At 42.3% G+C, this 19,772-nt stretch overlaps 2 protein-coding genes across 3 annotated transcripts; one reads left to right on the top strand and one right to left on the bottom strand.

The window, feature by feature from the left end:
* Nucleotides 1–1,856: 1,856 nt before the first annotated feature.
* Nucleotides 1,857–9,695, bottom strand: ido1 (indoleamine 2,3-dioxygenase 1). The gene is made up of 11 exons (XM_076271377.1): nt 9,552–9,695; nt 7,006–7,101; nt 5,703–5,822; nt 5,141–5,259; nt 4,916–4,930; nt 4,488–4,587; nt 4,281–4,398; nt 4,023–4,074; nt 3,011–3,159; nt 2,373–2,599; nt 1,857–2,024 (listed from the first exon to the last, which is right to left on the bottom strand). Exons 1-11 carry the CDS (start codon nt 9,693–9,695, stop codon nt 1,857–1,859), a joined length of 1,308 nt encoding a protein of 435 aa, XP_076127492.1.
* A 4,688-nt stretch (nt 9,696–14,383) lies between these two features.
* On the top strand, nt 14,384–19,743 carry rhobtb2a (Rho related BTB domain containing 2a). Of its 2 annotated transcripts, XM_076270303.1 has the most exons (10): nt 14,384–14,575; nt 15,320–15,423; nt 15,616–15,801; nt 16,324–16,794; nt 16,837–17,333; nt 17,767–17,885; nt 18,042–18,192; nt 18,756–18,844; nt 19,117–19,222; nt 19,532–19,743. In XM_076270303.1, the coding sequence occupies exons 1-10, from the start codon at nt 14,384–14,386 to the stop codon at nt 19,741–19,743; spliced, it is 2,127 nt and encodes a 708-aa protein (XP_076126418.1). The 2 variants fall into 2 exon arrangements, with proteins under 2 accessions (XP_076126418.1, XP_076126417.1); XM_076270302.1 differs by having other exon boundaries at nt 16,324–17,333.
* Nucleotides 19,744–19,772: the final 29 nt, after the last annotated feature.

Genomic DNA, 19,772 nt, shown 5'->3' with positions numbered 1-19,772 from the left:
GTTCCGGGAGTCTCCCGCATATTGATAGCGTCTCCCTGACTCCGGCAAATTAGATAAAATCTCCCGGCATCTAGAGCGAGCGAAGAGCGCGCACGCGAGAGGGAGACCTAAAATCGCGTGTGCATCTGAGTGTAGCGCACACGACAGGGGAGAGAGAAAGGGGTGGTGCGCATAGATAATATTATGTCTATGGTGGTGCGTGTGTGTCTGAGCGCATCCAAGACAGAGAACATCCTGATTGGCCTGTTTCGCTAAATCAACCAATCAGTTTTCAGTGTAGGCGGGCTTTTTATCTATTTTCTCCCGAACTAAATCAGTTCAGTGTATCTAGGAACAGGAGAGTCACGGCAGAGTCAGTGCCCCCCAAAAAGGAAAATGTAAGACCCATTTCAAAGTGTACCCTTGTTTATAAGAGTAAAAAATAATGATAGGCCTAGTCTTGCATGCTGCACTGTTTGTAACAGTGTTAGCATTGCCCATGGTGGGTTAAATGATTGCAAAACTAGTGTCAATTCATGTGCATTATTCAGGCCTATACTATATGGCTAGTTGCCAAGGCTACATGAAAAGACCAAACTGCAAGATCTACATATTTTATTTTCACAATTACTTTTTTGGTGTACTGACTTTTTAGTATTTATTTATTTTATTATATATATATATATATATATATATATACATGGTCTAGGTTAAAAAGGGTATCGTTTAAAAAGTTACACGGCTCTTCACAAGACAAGTAGAACGCTCCATTGGCTTGAATGGGATTTCCCAAAGTTCTACGGTAAAATATATTCATGTAATTACCGCTGCAAACATATAATTACCGCTGTCAATGGCAACGGGTTTTGTGCTTCTGATACGTCTTCCATATCACTACGCAAGGACTGGAACTTCATTCAAAAGTGAAAGCAGACGGTTGATCAGCTGTGTTCTAAAGAATGTTTGATTCAAGTTCAGCAGCGTGTGTTGTTGCGAACTATTTGTTTCTCAGCAAATGCCACGATTAACGTAACAAATAGGCTAGGCTATATAGGCTAAAGTCATATCGTGGGGAGTTTATTATTTCGTTTTGGCAAGTAGCCGTGTAATAAGCGGGATAATGTATAGAACGCCGGTCATTACTGTGAAAATAAGTCCCTTCAGGGCGGAACAAGACCCCTCCGCTGCGCGTCAGGGCCCGGTTTGCCCTGTCGGGACTTATTTTCCCAGTAATGACCGGCGTTCTATACATTATCCCTTACATATACTACACCTATAAAAAGACGTTCCGTTCGAATTGCCTGATGACAGTTCTAAATCACTGTGCTGGCTCAAACGCTAGTTGGTAACCAAGGCAGCATTATCAACAATCAACTTATCAACATTCCACAGCGTTGCAATAAACAGCTGAAAAAACTAACCATTTTAGCTCTAAAACTCATTTAGTATTAATAATTGATTTCATATTTATTTATTTCATAAGTGACCATGGTATAAACGGGATAATGCCCTTCGATGCGTCCATTATCAGAAATAAATGGACTTCGCAGAAGCAACCGTCCTCCGCTTCGCGTCGGACAGTTCACGCCTCCGTGTCGTCCATTTATTTCTGATAATGGACACCTCGTCGGGCATTATCCCTTACATATATATATATATATATATATATGAAAATTGCATTCGCTTCGTGATACCTCCCTGAAATGACTTTTTGCAGGTTGAGATGTCTGCTTTATGGCATGTACTTGTTAGCATCAGGCTATGTCATGCCTGACTATGGACCACTGACTCCAGATCACAGATACAGTTTAGAGGCCAGCTTGCTGTCGAGCGAGGCCTCTGCTGTGGTCTTCTGTGAGGCTCCAGCTGACGCGTGGCTATGCTGTGCCACTTCTGCTGGTGGTGCTGGCCCGCGTCTGGTCCCGGATGGTCTTGAGGAAGCTCATGATGCCTGAGCCTCCTGTGCCCCTTTCCTCCAGGGCGATGGGCGCATGGGTGATGGTGCGATGCTCCTGCTCAGAACCGTCGCCCCGCAAACGTAGCTCCTGATGCACAAATAGCACATTATAGATGTTTATATTATTCTAGCTGGTAGCTTTGGTGATATACATGCAATTAAATTCACAAAGAAAACTATAAAAAGGATCATTATGATGTTAAAAATATAACCGTTAAAACACTTGCACTTAACGGCTTTACATTTTTGATTCTATGTACTAATAACTTTTGTAAGACCTCATAGACGTTTATGTAAGCACCTTATCCTAGCTGTTAAAAAACTTGCTCAATTCACTCAGTTGTGCTACGAAAGATCTGAAACCTAAAAACATCAGGATCAAAAAACGACAGACAATCAGGCGGGGGCATGCAGGCCACATTAAAAAGCATTGCACCTTGGCACGGGCAGCGGGTACGGTGATGAAACGCGAAACCACGTTGATGTGGTAGTTCCGCAGCGCCACGAGCCGGGCCACGCAGTGCTCGTAAGCAGCCGTCAGAGGCTCAGTGGCCCGCTCTAGCACAAAGTCCCGCAGGGAGGGTCGGGACAGTGAGATGTCCTGGATGAAGCGTGCGTGGGCTGGGGGCATGTAGTGTGACCTCATGCGTTTCAGAAAGGCCCCTGCATGGAAGACAAGCAGAACCGGATAGATACATATACATTTACATATTATACATGTAACATATACTGTACTGTGTGCAAGCACATAAACACACACACACATATACTGTACACAAACACACATACACACATGCATAGTGCACACGCACACACATACACACACACACACACACACACACACACACACACACACACACACATACTCTATGAAGACAAACAGAAACACAGACGGCATAGGCTACATATATTAATGCATGTCGCCTAAATGTTGGCAGTAGACAATAATGTTTATTCTTAAAATCATAACTGGTACCTTCTTCATGCGATCGTGACTGCTGTCTTTGTGGAGAACATGATGCCGGTGAGTGTCTCTGTGTGTGTGTGTGTGTGTGTGTGTTTCATCTCTCTTACCACTGCTGGCCTCATGTTTGACCCCGAGCAGCTCGTCGAAGCAGTGCAGCAGACTGCTCTGGGCAGCGCTGCCTCCGGAGTACTCCATGGGCTCCACCTGCACACTCTCATACACCAGCCCATCTGGCATTGACGGGTTATCTTTCCATCTGCAGGGCACGGACAGGAACTCACAGCGCAGATGCAGCACGTACACATTTACATGTTTTCATTTAGCAGACGTTTTTATCCGAAGCGACTTACATATGTCAATTATATTAATTGTCTTTTATCCTGTAATGTCCCGCTCACACTGTGAGCACTGAGGGGTCAATTCAAGCATGTCATATTGTAACCACTACAGGGCCTGAGGCCCTAGCAGTAAGCTCATCTTCTAAGCATGGAGAGGCCCAGGGACCTGTAAGGCTCATTTATACTCAACGTTAGCCTCCATCTGTGCTCTGAGTAAATTTCAACATATGAAACAGACATATCCATATATGTATGAAAAGATAGCATAAACTTGGATTTACACTGTAGGTACTGAAGGTCCTTAGTGGTCAAATCACACTTTAAGCCTAAAGGGCCTGCGGGCCCTAGTGGTCAGCTTATGTTTTAACACCAAGGACTGTGAGGATTCTAACTTTGTAAGCACTGAGGGTTCCAGGGCCAGGAGTGGCCAGCTGAGCTCACATTTCAACAGTAAGAGGTTTGGGGCCCTTACTATTGTAAGCACTGTCTGTGGGGTCAGGGGGGCCCTGGTGGTGAGCTCACGTTTTAACATTAACACTACACATTTCAAAAGCAGCTTCTACCCTTCAGCAATAAGACTCTTGGACACAACTAAACTGAAATGAAAACGTTTTCCCCTCTTGTCACTGTTGTGAGCTAAATCCTTCTGTAACAAAAAAACACCACCAACATTGTTGTGGCAATAAAGTATCTATCTATTAGTTTGGGGGTCATAGATGAGGGAGGGAGTAATGTTATCATTGCTTACCATGAGAGATATAGTTATTTTGTCATTACTTACCCTGAGAGGTATATCCTCATGATGCCATAGAAAACTGAGGGTTCCACGTAAACTGAGACACAGACACACAAATAACAAACATAACAAAGTTGATTAACTCTGATACTTTGATAAATACTGTGACGTCGCTAGTAGTTGATACACCCTGATGTTGCTTTTAACACTTGAATTACTGAGTTTTGTCTTAAAGCAAATCAAATGCATTAATATTTTTCTTTAAATAAAAAGCTATTTATTAGCGATAATTATTTTACCTACCATGCATCAATTTGAGAGCCTCCTTCATGCCATCTATGGCCAAACTAATGGATTCCAGAGCCCTGGTTACCATAGTAACATCATCTTGATGTACGCCATTGATAACTTGAGGAATTGCCTGTAATACCATGACAGCCATGCTGAGGTTGGGGAACTGTGTTCATGATGTGGTAAAAATGTTCTAAAAAGTTTCTCAGAAACTCTCACCCTTAATCCAGGAACTGCAGCAAGCTCCACTAATAACGTGACCATGAAGAACCCGTGCACACTTTTTCCACCAGGGAGAGTAAAAAGCAGCTCCAGGTTCCTGCAAAATGTTGTTGTCATCCTTAAGCATTAGAGAGCTGTATGAGAGTGGCATGTTTCTAATTATTTCTAAGTATAATAATAATCTCTTATTCCGTGTAATTTGGCTACCTGTTCCTGTTAAGTGTTTTTATCAGAGGCAAATGGATGAATATACAGTAAAGTGGAAATATGTCTGATCTTAGAGACTGACATGTCTATGTGTGTTACAGCTGAAGAGAGTGATAGTAAATCCTCCTTAGTAAATGTCCTCCTCTGCTGGTGGTTTTGATGTGGTACACAAAACTATTGAAAAATGCCTACAGGACAGATTGGGAAAGAGCACTTACTCCATATTGAACTCTCTGGTGTGCCATCCATCAGTGTCATGAAAGAGAGAGGGAAACTTTGGTTAAATTCTTTGTACCATTATTTGTCCACGATTTTTTAGCTGTGCTTATTTTCCATCAAGTAGTAACTTGTGTAAAACTTTCAGTGTGGCTGCAAGAGTGAAAAAGGTGCCTGACAGTATCTCTTGCTGGATGTTTTGAGAGGGCTGAAGAAAATTCACTAACCCCTGTGGATCAGTCTTTTTCCAGTTGACGAGGACTGCGTCAGCATGTGTCAGGATGGGAGGCAGCCCTAGTTTTTGTGATACAGACCAGTAAGGCACAGCCAGGGTATGTGGCAGCACCTATCCAGACAAGAACAAAAGATTACGTTCTGCAACAATTTAAGGTTCCAAATTTCGAATCTGGATATTCTTTAGCATAATGTCAGTCACTCTGTGTAGTAAGTGTTTTTGCAACCAGAGCCTGCATACTAAACAGATAGCTCGGGAGGTCCTATCAGAACTGGTTATATCTATGCCATGTTTTAGTTTCATCCAGTGGCTTGACATTTGGTGTACCTGCATGTCATGAGCAAATGCTGTCCAATGTTTGTTTGTTTTTACAGTCATTGGTTCAAGGTCACACAACATGTAAAAGTTTACAAAAACCGCTGTTGAAAATGAGGCTAGAGACTTCCCACTGCGGCCAATTTTCTCAACGTCATATGCACGTTTAAAATACAGTAACATGTACAGTAACTGAGGTTAAGTCTATACACAACCTTGCACAAGAAAATCTGTCTTACCCTTACTGTCTCATTCTCACCCTCCTGCCACACGTAGCCCATTGTCATGACACTTAGAGCCAGATGAGCCAATCGCAGCTCTCGGTGGCCCTGCAGAGGGTCCGTCTCCAAAAGGGGCATCTGGGGAAAAAACATAATTTGAGAGGATGATAAACTAACATACTATATGTTATCACATTCCTAGTCAATATATTTAATTCATTGGATGGCAAATGGCTTGTGCATTTGCTCAATAAACTACTTAACATACAGAACAATAACAATGCCTAGATTTTTGGAACTGTTGAACTTATATCCTCCTGAGAACCAAGACAAATCAAGTGATTTCCTATCTATTTAGGATTAAAAAAACACATCTTACAATTGATATTTTTCTAAATTTATTTTTAATTTTATAGCATGTCCACTGTGGTGGACAAAAGGATCGTTTTAGTATGAAACGGTAACCACAAAAATAGACAAAAATGAACAAATTATGCTTGTAGTGGTATTAAATTAATGGTAAACTTAACCAAATGTAAGGAAAAATGCTATTTATTCTTCTAGACTATTTTATTTGCCTTTTTCGACAGTTTTATTTCTTTTTTCTGGATTGTTCCTTTCATTTTCATGTTTTTCTTTAATCTGCGATAATTATGTTTTTTAGTCTTGCTCTTCTTCCCCATCTTCTTGAGGCTCAGGTTCATAGTCCTCATCTCTGTTTCACTCACTCATCACCTGAGAGCTCCAAATCTGACCCCCCGCCTCATTCATCCTAATACAAATTATCTCCTAAATTTCCCAAAAAAATCTTCACTTCTTTCAAAATTAATCATATGATTCCTGGCATTTTCATGAACAAGAACATATATCACCATCATATAAATGCTTAATAAAAAGACAATATTTGACTTATCTCTCCTCCTTCCATAAAATATGCTTGTTTTGATGTTTATTGAAAAAGAAAAAGGAGGTTCCCAGCAACCCAGCCAATCACATGATATATCATTAGAAAGCCCAAGATGGCCTCTTTAAAAGACCACGGGAATTGATAGAATAGCTCAAAGGGGTAAAGGGGTACGCATCTACAACTTATGTCCACTACAGAGGACATAGGTCTATGGGTTGGGTCCATATAGAAAAAAATCATTAAAAAGTCAGAAAAAAAAAAAATATATATATAAACTCATGCAGTGACTTATTTTGGACATACATCTCAATGTGTAATATATACTGTATCAATTTCTTAAAATGCCTTGACATTGTTAATGTTTTTCCACACAACTGTTTAACATTAAATAAAACATAGATACTATACTTTTACCTGCTGAATGCATGCACGTAGTGAATGGGAACCAATGAGCTCTGGCACATTTCTGGCTATTTCCATCCAAGGTTGATAGTATGGTGGCAGATCTTCCTTAGGAAAATGGTAGGTTTTGTTTTTTAGTTGTTGTTCCAGAAACACCCTTAGAACCTGATCTGAAGATATAATGATATAACATTCTTTTGGGACATTATTAGATCAATTTTGATTCAAATTAGTTTTGACACACTGACTTACAAGAAGGAGAATGGAGTCTCTGATATCGCAGATGCAATTTTTGTCACTGTTAGATGAATTGGGTACTCCCTTAGCACTACATAGTCACCTAATATGTTGAAAACTAGCAAAAAGGGGAATTCCTACATTGTGCACTTTAAGGAATATACTGAGGTGAGAATGAACATCAGCTATTCGCCACTCAACAAGGATGGGGTCAAAGGTCATTGTCACATTACGTCATACATGTCATAATGCTGTATTACATAAAAATCTTTCGGACATGTTCTAAGGATAAAACAGAAAAGTTTACCGGTTGTCTGTCTACAGGCTGTCTACAGGCTGTCTACAGGATGGCCTATAATTGCCAACAATACAACAAGCTCCAACAAATCAATATGACTTTCAACTCCTGAGAGGATGGTATAAGAGAAAAGTTGGAACTGACAAGTTGTCTACATCATGTCATACTATTGAAACAAAAAGAAAAAATGGGTTTGTATTTCATGCTGCCCTTAGGGGATAAAAACAATGGGTGTTTTTATGGAAAAAATGCTATTTAGGCCAAGCTTATGGGTTAAGCGTTAGAACTTACCATCTCAAATTTCTTCGCATATACTTTCCCTCATGTACTATACTTCTCCAAAGCTTTAAAATGGTAAGTGCTTGACATTTCAAATCACTTGAGAACAAAAACATGCATTTTTCAATTGCAAAAAAAACAGGTTTGTTTCAATCTATAGGGCATTAGTGGTGGGTACTGATTAGGACAATAATTCCAATAGGATATTAACAATCTGCACATGATACTACCATGTAGATTGTCAGTTAGGAGAGGAGATTTTAAAAAGTGTCTCTGGGGTGTGTCCATCCATAATTGAAACGGCATACCTCAACAACGAAAATCATAAAACATGGGGGACTGTCTGGACAAAAATGTGCAAAAAATGATCTGAGACCATGGTGTCAAGGCTGTTTGAACTGACTGACCCATAACATAACACAATCAGGCACGTGCAGAGAAGGGGGGCTACAGGGGCTCTAGCACCTGCCCTTTTGCCCCTTTGATGTCCAAGTGCCCTTTTGACAAGACCCGTTTTTTACTTTTTAAAATTTGTAATACTTCCGCTAGTTCCAACGTGAATATTCGCTAAAATGTCTAGTTTGTGAAATTAGAAATTTACAAAAATAACAATTTTCTGTGTTAATTTAAATGCCTTGCGGCCACCAATCCGTGACGTCATACATTCAGTGAACTCTCAGAAGGTGCACGCAGTATCATGTATCTTGTATCATGTTTCAACACACTTTAGGTGAAAATCACACCGGAATTATCCTTTAACACGTTTTCTGAAAAATTTGTTCCATGTGCCCTTTTTTTAAAAATTTGAGCCCCTGGCCCTTCAAAGGTCTCTGCACGCCCCTGAACACAATAAACATAATACCTTTGAAACACTGTCAAATATTCCAGAGATGGAGACTTTGTCTAAGAACAATCTTAGACAATGGAGGGAAAAGCCAAGAAGGGAAAGGGAAGAAAACAATAATAAAAATATGTTTTGATAAAGATGTTAATATTGGTCTATATGTACAGAGTCAAACACAATAAGAGCAGAGATCATATTTTGATATGACTGGTAAAGGCTGTTCAACTTTTTGTGTTTGCTACTCATTGATCTTGTACAAACACTTTGCAGGCAAAGGATGAGCATATTCACTGAACTCTCTTTTTTTTGACTCATGACTCATGTGCCCATAAATTACTGCAGTAGAAAGTGTTGAACATTCCTTAGCCGACTACTCAGCTCTCTAAGCTGGGCAATCAAGATCAAATTGCACAAGAAGTTGAAGTCAATGAATTCCCATTGATTTCTCACAAGTGGTGTCTCTTAGACCAAATGTGAACATGCATTTTCAGAAGAGTGCAGGACAAAGTTTTATATTAACTGCAAAAGCTCATCATTTTGCTGCAGCAGTGGATAAAGGTCACTGTCAAAAAACATAAGAACCATGCCAAAAATAATGTTGAAGGGAAAAAAAAAACTTTTCCCCACATTCAAGTTAAATGTAGGCTACTAAAGTAGTTGTACATTGCTGCAAACCACACAACCACAGTATTTGTTTTAAAAATGGCTTTGGAAACGGACTGAACTTTTCTTAAAGGGGTATATGTCCAGATAGAGTTAGATTACATCATAGTTAATCATCACTGTATGTAACTTTGTTATGTACTATATCACCAAAGGACAGATGGTTCATATCTTATTATGAGCACAGCAGAATTTGAGCACATAATCCAGTCTTTACACATATATGTCTTTACCTACCAGAGGTTCCGGCAGCACAAATCCAAACTCATCTGAGACATGGTAGTGCTCAAGAGAGAAGGGCTGCGATAGACTGGCATTTTCTGCATCCATGCCTTCTGGCATGTCCACCTTCCGGCTGCACAGGGTGACCAACAGGTTCATAAAGTGGGAAAAAATGAAGACCACAAACAGAATTTGAACACAAAACCCTGTAGAACTGAAGGCTACAGTAGCATTTAGTGTAACACAGAACAAAACTATGGACCTTACAACAAGGAAGTCAACCTTTAGTCACAGGTGTGTTGCACAATGGGCCCCAACCATGTGGGGGGGTCACGTTATCACAAGTGACCCAGATACCTCAAGGATTGATGTGCTATGAACTTCAAGGTAGAGAGTTCACTACGGCTCAGACCTTCAATAAGGCATTCACTGTAGCTGTGAAGTGACATAATAGGTTCGGACCATGTTTTTTTATTATTCAAAAATAAAAAATTAGTAGCTACACAACTTAATGAAAAATCCTTTTTCCATCATAAGAACATTGTTATTGTTATGTTGTAATTCATGTCTTGTGACAGGTATTTTTATTAATTTCTATATTTTCCCTTCTACTTGCCCTTCATGCTTTCATTATTATCTGCTGTTTTCTGATAATGTAAAGCAGATTGAGTTCTCTTGTTTATGAAATGTGCTATGTGCCTTGCCATTGGAGTGTCTGCTATAACTTAATATGTGATATGTGAGAGTTGAGACAGGGCCGTCTGTGCAGCTACTCCCTCCCAAGACTAATAATTGTCAGAAATAACTGACAGCAGTTCAAATTCCAGACCCAATTGGGAGGACCTCTTTAACTGGCAGCACACTACATTCGCTAACATAAAATGCAACATTGTAAATGAATATAAACTATTAAGTGTTGTTGCATAATAATAAGAAATGATTACAACTATTAAAATGTTGATGAATTTAACATGAAAACCATCCATGACACTGCATGATGCTTGTGATGTGACCCACCTGGCCAAAATTTCAGAGAAATGGCATAGCGTAATGATTGGGTCCTTGGAAATGTTCTCCCTGACAAGAGGTCCTTCCAAAATGTTTGAGAATCCCTGCTCTATAGTGTTCCTATAGTCCTTTCATATCTATAACATGACTATAAGATTGCTATATACACCCTGCTGCTCCTCCACATGTAGGTTCCTAACGGAAAAATAAAGTTCTTTGAATTGAATTGGGATGAATTCTGTCCCAAAATACTGTAAGATTAGTTATTTTTCATAAGGTCGCACACCACTTCTAATGCTTCAGGTGAAAGACAACTTTAAAAACATATTTATCTGTTCATACATGTCGGTCAAGTTTAATAATTTTCTGTCATTCAAAATTGATCCAGTGAGGCCACACTTTTAAGATACAGTATATCCACATGTAGGTAATTTAGTGTTATCTAATTTTTCATTTCTGTTCATTGGAAAAGGAGGACATTTTCTGACCTGCAAGAGATCACTGCAGGAGACAGAATTTGAAACCAAACATCTGGCACCAGAGATAAACAACTCATGTGTTTTTGCCCTTTTTCAAAAACATATGGCCTTATTCCTCTGAAGGATGGGCTCAATGATCTCAATATATCATACATTTTTTATTCAGCCTATAGGTGCTTGTTAATTTCTTGAATTTCCCGTGGGGATCAATAAAGTATCTATCTATCTATCTATCTATATATCTGTGAATAGGTTTTCTGATCGCCTAGGCTAAATCATATCCTGAGGCATGCGAGATTTAGGTAGGCCTATGCAGGAGTTTGCATAGCACAGAGATGGACGCGTCTGTCAGTTTGCAATGAATGGGAAGGTTGCCGTGTGTGACTTGTGCACTGCATACGGTAGCCGAGGTAGCAGTGTCGCTGTTGTCGAGGTGTTTTGTGCAGGGTTGGCTATGAATGAGACGGCGGGGTCCCAGAGTCCTCAGCCGTCTGCAATTTTTCGGCGTATTTAAGTATCGGGGATCTGACGAAAACAGCTCACATAAGAAGGCGGTAACAGAAAGCTTTCAGCATAGGTGTGCTGATACTGTTTACAAAAATGAAGTATACTGGTTTTCCTATGTGGCGAGCTACATCCAATGGAGATTCATCCCTCTTTTCAGCTCTTAACATCGGCAGACCCGATGCCTCACTTTCCTTTGATGCGGTAAGATGAGAGATTTCATTTCACTGAAGCTGAAATGTAGACTACAGGCCTAATCGTATTTACTGTGAAAGCAACCCACATTTTGCGTTAAGGTAGAATAAGTGGCCATTCAATGACAGTCAGTGTTACATAACGGCTACAGTATTGCAGTAGAGATGAATGAACTGTGCAGCCTAAGCTTCATTAAAGTCCGATACGAGTCTTGTTTTGAACGGTAACTTAAAACTTCAACCGGGAATCGAAGGGTTGTGGTATTTTCAGCCTTCACCCTTGTCACTTCTGTTCTGTCTACAAGTAATCGGCTGATCATTCCTGTGTTTATTGTAAGCTTGCTCAGTAGCTTCATGTATGCTACTTGTGTGGTGCGAACATTTGCTCTGCCATTGATAATAAAAAACATACGGCCTCACAAATAAAACAATCGAAGACTTATGGCCATTATTGAATAGACTCATTTCTGTGAGTGGGCTAGATTGCATCACCCCAGTAGCAGTTTTGTCAAGTCCCTTTGAACCGCAGCAGACGAGTGTGAAAAGTGCTTTCGTCAGACCCTGCTGATTGATGACGGGGCCGTCTTGCTGAGTCCAGTCCGATTTAGACCTTGGCTTGATATTACAGAACATTATGGCCATAGCCTAACTGAATTTCAACTTTAAATGCCCTTTGGGCTAATGTTCATCTGCACTGTAAACCACTGGCGAATTAATGATATCAGTTTCTAATGCTCTCGCCGTGGTGCATTGGTGCATCCAATAATAGAAACACCTTGGGCCTCGGACCCCATAAATAATCTGCAACCGAAACGTGACGCGGCATGGACAGAAACTTCTGTGTCATTGTCCGCGTCATCCACTGAAGAAACTCTGTATGAGCCTAACGGAATCCACTGAAGTGAATCGTAGCACGGGATGGACAAAGGCACGCCTATGGAATATATGGATTTTATGAATGAGATTCGACTGCATTGATTGAGTTGTTTGGGTTTTGCCTAAGCCCAGTGTCTGCTCTTTTTCAACATCTTGAGATCTAGTGTTTATGCATAGCCAAAGTTGGCCTTGTGGCCTAATTTATGGGGGGCAAATCAATTCAGTCTCAATAAATTCCAACCACTTTGTTGACATTTTGTGCGCGCAGCACACGCCTGCGCTGCGTCGCCTACAACCAGTGTCAAACTCTAAAACTAATATAGGCTACTAGTGTTTGCACTAAAAAGCTACACCAACAAAAACACTCCAAGGTGGCATATTCAGTTAAACTTCAGGAGCATGGGTTGTCTCCAACTGTAAGAACCAAGTAATTTTCGTCTCCTTGGAAACTACCTCTGCTTGGTGAATACCATTTTCCAACATTTTCGAGGCGTGTGGTGAGTTCCGTGTTTGTTTGTCTTTCCATTGGACAGTAAAATTGTTTTGCATGGGAAGTGAGTGGTCATTTGCCAACGGATCATAGGTTACCCGACGCGTTCGGGGTTAATGGCTATAGTGAGCTGGTAAGATTGGAGGCGTAATTATGAGGAATGGTTTGAAATCTGTGATAAGAGTTTATGTCCAATGTACCCAATGTATATTGATATTCTATCGCACTTGATTCATTCTCATAACATATAGCAATAGCAATAGCCTACCACCCAAAACGCGCCCTCCATAGTGTTATGGTAAATTAAGCCATTTGTAGTATTTATGGATAACTGTTTCCACCAAGCAGGTGGCATACCTAGAGATTACATTTTGTTTCTTACTATGAAGTGAATATATTTCACAGTGCATTTCACGAGTTGACACGGCGCAAAAAAACCTGAACCTTCGACGGGGTTAGCTGACATGGAGATAATAAGTCATTGTCTTGCTTATTTTCTTTCCCCCTGAAGTTGCTTAATTTTACATATTACTCTTCGGAATTATTATCACCCAATGAGCGGATGTTGCTGGGCAGATGTGAATTTATGTAGCCCATGACAGATTATTACCGGCTATCGTGTCTTTAACCGATCTCCTACCCTTCCCTGTTTCCTTGTGCCTTAGAGTAATAAATGATAAATGTAAGCATTAGCATTAGATGACTGAGCAGAGTGGATGCATTTTGGAAATAGAACAGTGCATTATTTGGAGAGTTACAGCACTGAAGTATCTGTTTTAGTCGTCCTTCTATGTCTCCTGAAATAAGAAGGTTTTTTTGTCATTTATTTCTGGAAATGTATCACTCACTCTCCTGAAAATGGGGTCTCCTCTCTCCAAAGTGCCTGTGATTCCCTGTTGGTTAATCTTAATGGGAGCAAACAGACAGAACCAGTCCACTTTATCGGAAGTAGAGCAGACTAACTGCATTTGGCCGAGCTGATACATTACTGCCAAGCGCCACAGACAGCTGCTTTGTAGAGAGGAGTCAAATCAATGACTATTTCTCACAAACAGAGAAAAAAGGTTACTTTTTATGACAAGATATGTGTAGGTCATTATATATATATATATATATATATATATATATATATATATACATACACACACACAACACACTGCACAGCTGTGGAATGTGCTGCATTTTGAACAGGCTCTTCACTGATTTGCCAAGTGCTTTGGTGTAGAGAGAAACTTGATTCAGCAGTTTTACAGTATCTCTTCTCTGTTCCTCTCCACTCTTACAAGGCCCCAGTTGATGGATTCTGACATGGACTATGAGAGACCAAACGTTGAAACTATCAAGTGTGTGGTGGTCGGGGACAACGCTGTAGGGAAGACACGCCTCATCTGTGCCCGTGCCTGCAATGCCACCCTCACCCAGTATCAGCTCCTTGCCACCCATGTGCCCACAGTATGGGCCATAGACCAGTACAGAGTATGCCAAGAGGTGAGTAGTTCATATTTACTGTGGCAGCCCTGTAAATGTAGTTAATTTAGGTCATTTTATGTATCTGCGTAATCATTTGGTAGCTCCATTAGTTTGTTTCTAGTCTAGATAGATAGATAGATAGATAGATATATACTTTATTGATCCCCAGGGGATACTTAGATACATAGATACCTCAAAGTCATGGTGGCAAGGTCGACTATTAGTAAACCTCCAGTCACGTCAAAAAGTATGTAACCTTTGCATAAAAAATGGGAGCTAGGCCAGCAATGTTTCATGAGGGTATCACTAGAGTACACTGCAGGTACAGTGGAAATAGATGTTTCGCAGTGGTGGATTGTAGGAAATTATACGATCTAGTTCTAAAAAACAAACCCAGAACCAAACAGTGCATCTAACTGCCTAGATCCATATTGTCACTGTCAAATTTAGATCAGAAATAAAATCCTCTGGAATCCTGTAGCTTCTTAAACTTGAATATTGTCCCATTTACTTACTCCTTTATGACAGTAAAACATACATTTGGTGTGTGAACAAAACAAAGATTTTGTGGACATCATCTTGGGCTTTGGGAAATACTGATAAAATATTTTCACTAATTAATTGTCATCATCTATGAAAATAATCATTGGTTGCAGTCTTGGTGTACAGCATAGGGCCTGGCAGGACATCTCTCTCAATGGGTGTGCTGTGGAGTGGTTGGGTATATATCCATGCATGTGATAGGTGTGTTTGTCCAATCAGGTTTTGGAACGTTCTAGGGATGTGGTGGATGATGTGAGTGTGTCCTTGCGCCTGTGGGACACTTTTGGTGATCATCACAAAGATCGGCGCTTTGCCTATGGCAGGTGTGTGCTTAGCTTGGCATTTTACCTTTTCCCTACCTGTGTAGTGAGATGTTTTTCAAAACAATGTTATCAATGTACAGTACAATGCGGTTATATATTTTAGCGATACATGTGGGTGTTCTTCTGAGAGTGAACCCACTGACTTGGCATTATTTGTACTAAATTGATGCTATACCCCCCCCCCCCCAACAGATCTGATGTGGTTGTACTATGCTTCTCAATTGCCAACCCCAACTCACTGCACCATGTCAAAACCATGTGGTACCCCGAAATCAAGCACTTCTGCCCCAGAGCGCCCGTCATCCTGGTGGGCTGTCAGCTTGACCTGCGCTATGCCGACCTGGAGGCAGTGAACCGAGCACGACGTCCACTGGCAAGGTCGGTGGGGATGGCAATCACCCTGACAGCCTGTCAAAACATAAACAGCAGTTGAGAGTTGAAAATCTAGATATATTTAAGTGTAAAGGATAGCAGATGCAGAAAGAGAAATCCTCTTGTTCGTTTGCACTCTCTTTGAGAGAAATAATCAAACAATAAACTACATTTCAACAGACTGATGACAAAGCTGTAGAGTTATATCTGGTTGTCTCTTAAGGAAAACATAGTGTCTTTCATTAGGATGTTTTGACCTAGGAGTTTATTACGTCTTGGCAGACATCTCAATTGCATTAGCCACTTACACACTGATGAAAAAAGTACTTAAAAGGTAATAAATCTCAAGAGTTACACAGTCAAACACATACACTTCTCACCTCTCAGTTCCTAAAATAGTTCTGTTTTACAGCAGTACTTTTGCAATCTCTTTAGAAGAGATACTGTTTACCCACTGCCAAACTTTTGTGTCTTGTGTCAGTGGCGCTCTTTCTTAATGTATGAATATTTTACAATCCTTTATTTCAGACCGATTAAATCCCATGAAATTCTGCCTCCGGAGAGGGGCCGCGAAGTTGCCAAGGAGATTGGGGTGCCATACTACGAGACGAGCATCGTGGCTCAGTTTGGGGTGAAGGATGTTTTCGACAACGCCATTCGCGCAGCCCTCATCTCGCGACGCCACCTGCAGTTCTGGAAGTCGCACTTGCGCAACGTGCAACGGCCGCTCCTGCAGGCGCCCTTCCTGCCGCCCAAGCCTCCGCCGCCCATCATCACCATCCCGGCGCCGCCCTCGTCCATCGAGGAGCACCCCGTCCGGCTGCTGGAGGACCCGCTGTGCGCCGACGTCATCCTGGTGCTCCAGGAGCGCGAGCGCATCTTCGCCCATCGCATCTACCTGGCCACCGCCTCCTCCAAATTCTACGACCTCTTCCTGATGGACATCGTGCGGCCCGCGGAGAAGGAGGAGGAGGGCCCCCCTGAGCATCAGCGCCGCCCGCCACTGCACTCGCGGCCTCCCTCCTCGCGGCCCCCCGCCAGCCTCTCGGGCCGCGAGCTGCTGATGCGCGCGGCCAGCTTCGACGTGTGCGAGAGCGTGGTGGAGGGCGACCGGGCCAACCTCCGCGCCTGCACCAGCGACGGGACCCTGAGGCGGGGCGAGGCCGAGGAGCGAATGGCGCGCGGCCGCCTCCTCTCCTCCTGGAGCCGGGCCTTCCTGAGCATCCAGGAGGAGCTGGTGGACGACCCGGTCACCTATAACCCCAGGCCCATGACAGTGGTGCACATGGACCCGTCCATGCAGCCTGGGCCGTTCCGCGCCGTGCTGCGATACCTGTACACCGGCCAGCTGGACGAGCACGAGAGGGAGCTCATGCACATTGCCCACATCGCCGAGCTGCTCGAGGTGTTCGACCTGCGCATGATGGTGGCCAACATCCTCAACAACGAGGCCTTCATGAACCAGGAGATCACCAAAGCCTTCCATGTGCGACGCACCAACAGGGTCAAAGAGTGCCTGGCCAAAGGCACCTTCTCAGGTGAGAGGCATGTGCTAGCTCAGTCTGTGTTGAGTTCCACTCGCTATGTTGTACCTTTCTCCACACCGCTCTGCTGATGCAACAAATATCGGCCGTCTCAGATGACCCAGGTGCACGGCTATGTGTGCTTCAATTACGCAAGCTTGTCTGTTATGCGGTTATGCAATGATAGGGCACCTGGTTAGAGAGAGAGAGAGTCAGTGAGAAAGAGAGAGAGACAGAGAGAGATAGAGAGAGAAATAGAGAGAGAGAGAGTTATTGGACTGTCCAGATGCGTGCCGTGAACACACATAGTGCTTTTAAAAGGAGGCATGTGTGAAGTGTTTCTGAGCGGCCTGACAGTGTTTTACTGCAGCGCCTGCTGCTGCAGAATGAGCTATCATGCAGTGATTACATAAGCACCACTGAGAGGACGTGTGTTTGTGCACTTCAGATGTGGCGTTCAAGCTGGATGATGGGACCATCATGGCCCACAAGCCCCTGCTGATCTCCAGCTGTGATTGGATGGCTGCAATGTTTGGAGGACCTTTTGTGGAGAGCTGCACTAAAGAGGTAAAAAGCTCCTCAATTTCAACAGCACTGTCCTCGATTTGTGTTTCTGCAATGTGCCTTCGTCATGCATGTGAATTTATTTATGCTTGAACTTTTCCTGTGTGTGTATTTTTGTGTGTGTGTGTGTGTGTGTGTATGTGTGTGTGTGTCTTGTAGGTATTATTTCCCAACACCACCACCAGTTGTATGCGGGCTGTGTTAGAGTACCTCTACACTGGGGTCTTCTGTTCCCGTTCAGACCTAGACTCGATGGAGCTCATAGTTCTCGCCAACCGCCTTTGCCTGCCACACCTGGTTGCCCTTACAGGTAGGCCGACACCCCACAAACATACAAAAGGCCATGACCATTCAATCCCTTGCGTGTGTGCACAGGGCTAGGGTCCTCATGAACTGGCTTGAGCAGAGAGAGCAGGCTCTGTGTGAGAAGTGCAGTTTCTCATTGCACTGTGCTTGTGTCAGATGAAATGGTGCACTCAAGGAGGTTCTATTTTAGAGGAATTACTGTACTATTCTCAGAATAACGGCACGTCTCGTCTTTCTGCCTCAGCTTCGGCTCAAGGACGTCGGCTGTCTGATTTGCAATGTCTAGCCAGTGTAACATCCTGTTGTGCTTTCCATCCACTCCGCTCCCTCTAGTGTCCTTCCTGTTATCTTATACAGCTGATTTTGTTTCAGCTTTTTATACAGGGGAAGTAAGCATGCTATATTTGCAACAGAACACCTTTGATATTGTATGACTGGATTCTGTACATATATTTGTAAAGAATATTTTTTTAAAAATGTATTTTGCGCCACACATTTCGAGGTAGGTTTTCATTCACTCACTGCTAAAACTAGGGTTGGTCATTCATTTTTGTCGGGTCCTGACAGAGCTTTACACCGTGACCATACTGAGGGAGGCTGCCATGATGGGAGTTGACATAGATGGAGATGTACTGTTGAATTTGGAGGTGGCTCAGGTAAGAGCTGTGAAAGTGTGTAGGGCCAGCTTATTGGATTGTTTTAGGTATAAGAATCCTTGATGATACCTGGACCTTGTCAACACATAAGTTATAACAAAGTGCATTAAAAAAAAATATTGAAGTGGTTATTTACAACGTTTCGGTGCAAAAAGGGAGTTATTCTGAAGCTTAGCAAATCGAGCTGTGGACCTGAGGATGTAATAGTTTTTGATGTGAAGTGAGTCTCACATGGTTTACTTGTGAATGTGGTCTGCTTCCCTCCATGGCAGTTCCATGGTGCTTATCAGCTGACGAGCTGGTGCCTCCACCACATCTGCACCAACTACAACAGTGTTTGCCGCAAGTTTCCCCGTGACATGAAAGCCAGGTCTGCAGGTAGGAGATGGTGCAATGCCAGAGCTATGAACCTTTTGGATCGTATAACTATCCTATGAACAGCTCTGTCATGGGATGAAGTATTGAATATTGTTCAGAGAAATTGACAATTGAATTTGACTTGAATTTCCCCTTGGGGATCAATAAAGTATCTATCTATCAATTGAATAATCCAGAGAATGTTCTCTACTTAACTAATCTACATACTCCATTGTCTCTACTGTAAAAATAAACTATTAAATAAACCTTTCATTTCCAATTCATATCTTTGGTGTTGCAATGATGATCCTGTTTGTGTGTGCCTTACAGAGAACCAGGAGTACTTTGAGAAGCAGCGCTGGCCTCCGGTGTGGTACCTGAAAGAGGATGACCACTACCAGCGAGCTCGGAAGGAGCGCGAGAAAGAGGATTACCTCTACCAGAAGAGGCAGTGCAAGCGCAAGTGGCTTTTCTGGAACCTTCCGTCATCACCTTCGTCCAGCTCACCATCGTCCTCAGGCTCGTCCTCAGCGGTCATCTGAGAGGCTCTCAGGGTGTCTTCTTCAGGGGA

This window comes from Alosa pseudoharengus, unplaced genomic scaffold, assembly GCF_046254945.1.
Source record: "Alosa pseudoharengus isolate Yale_2024_CS ecotype anadromous, Long Island Sound unplaced genomic scaffold, YU_APseudo_1.1 YU_APseudo_1.1_scf_6, whole genome shotgun sequence".
NCBI classification, from domain to species: Eukaryota; Metazoa; Chordata; class Actinopteri; order Clupeiformes; family Clupeidae; genus Alosa; species Alosa pseudoharengus.
The sequence above is the reverse complement of the archived record's forward strand: the minus strand, read 5'-3'. Positions and strand labels throughout refer to the sequence as shown.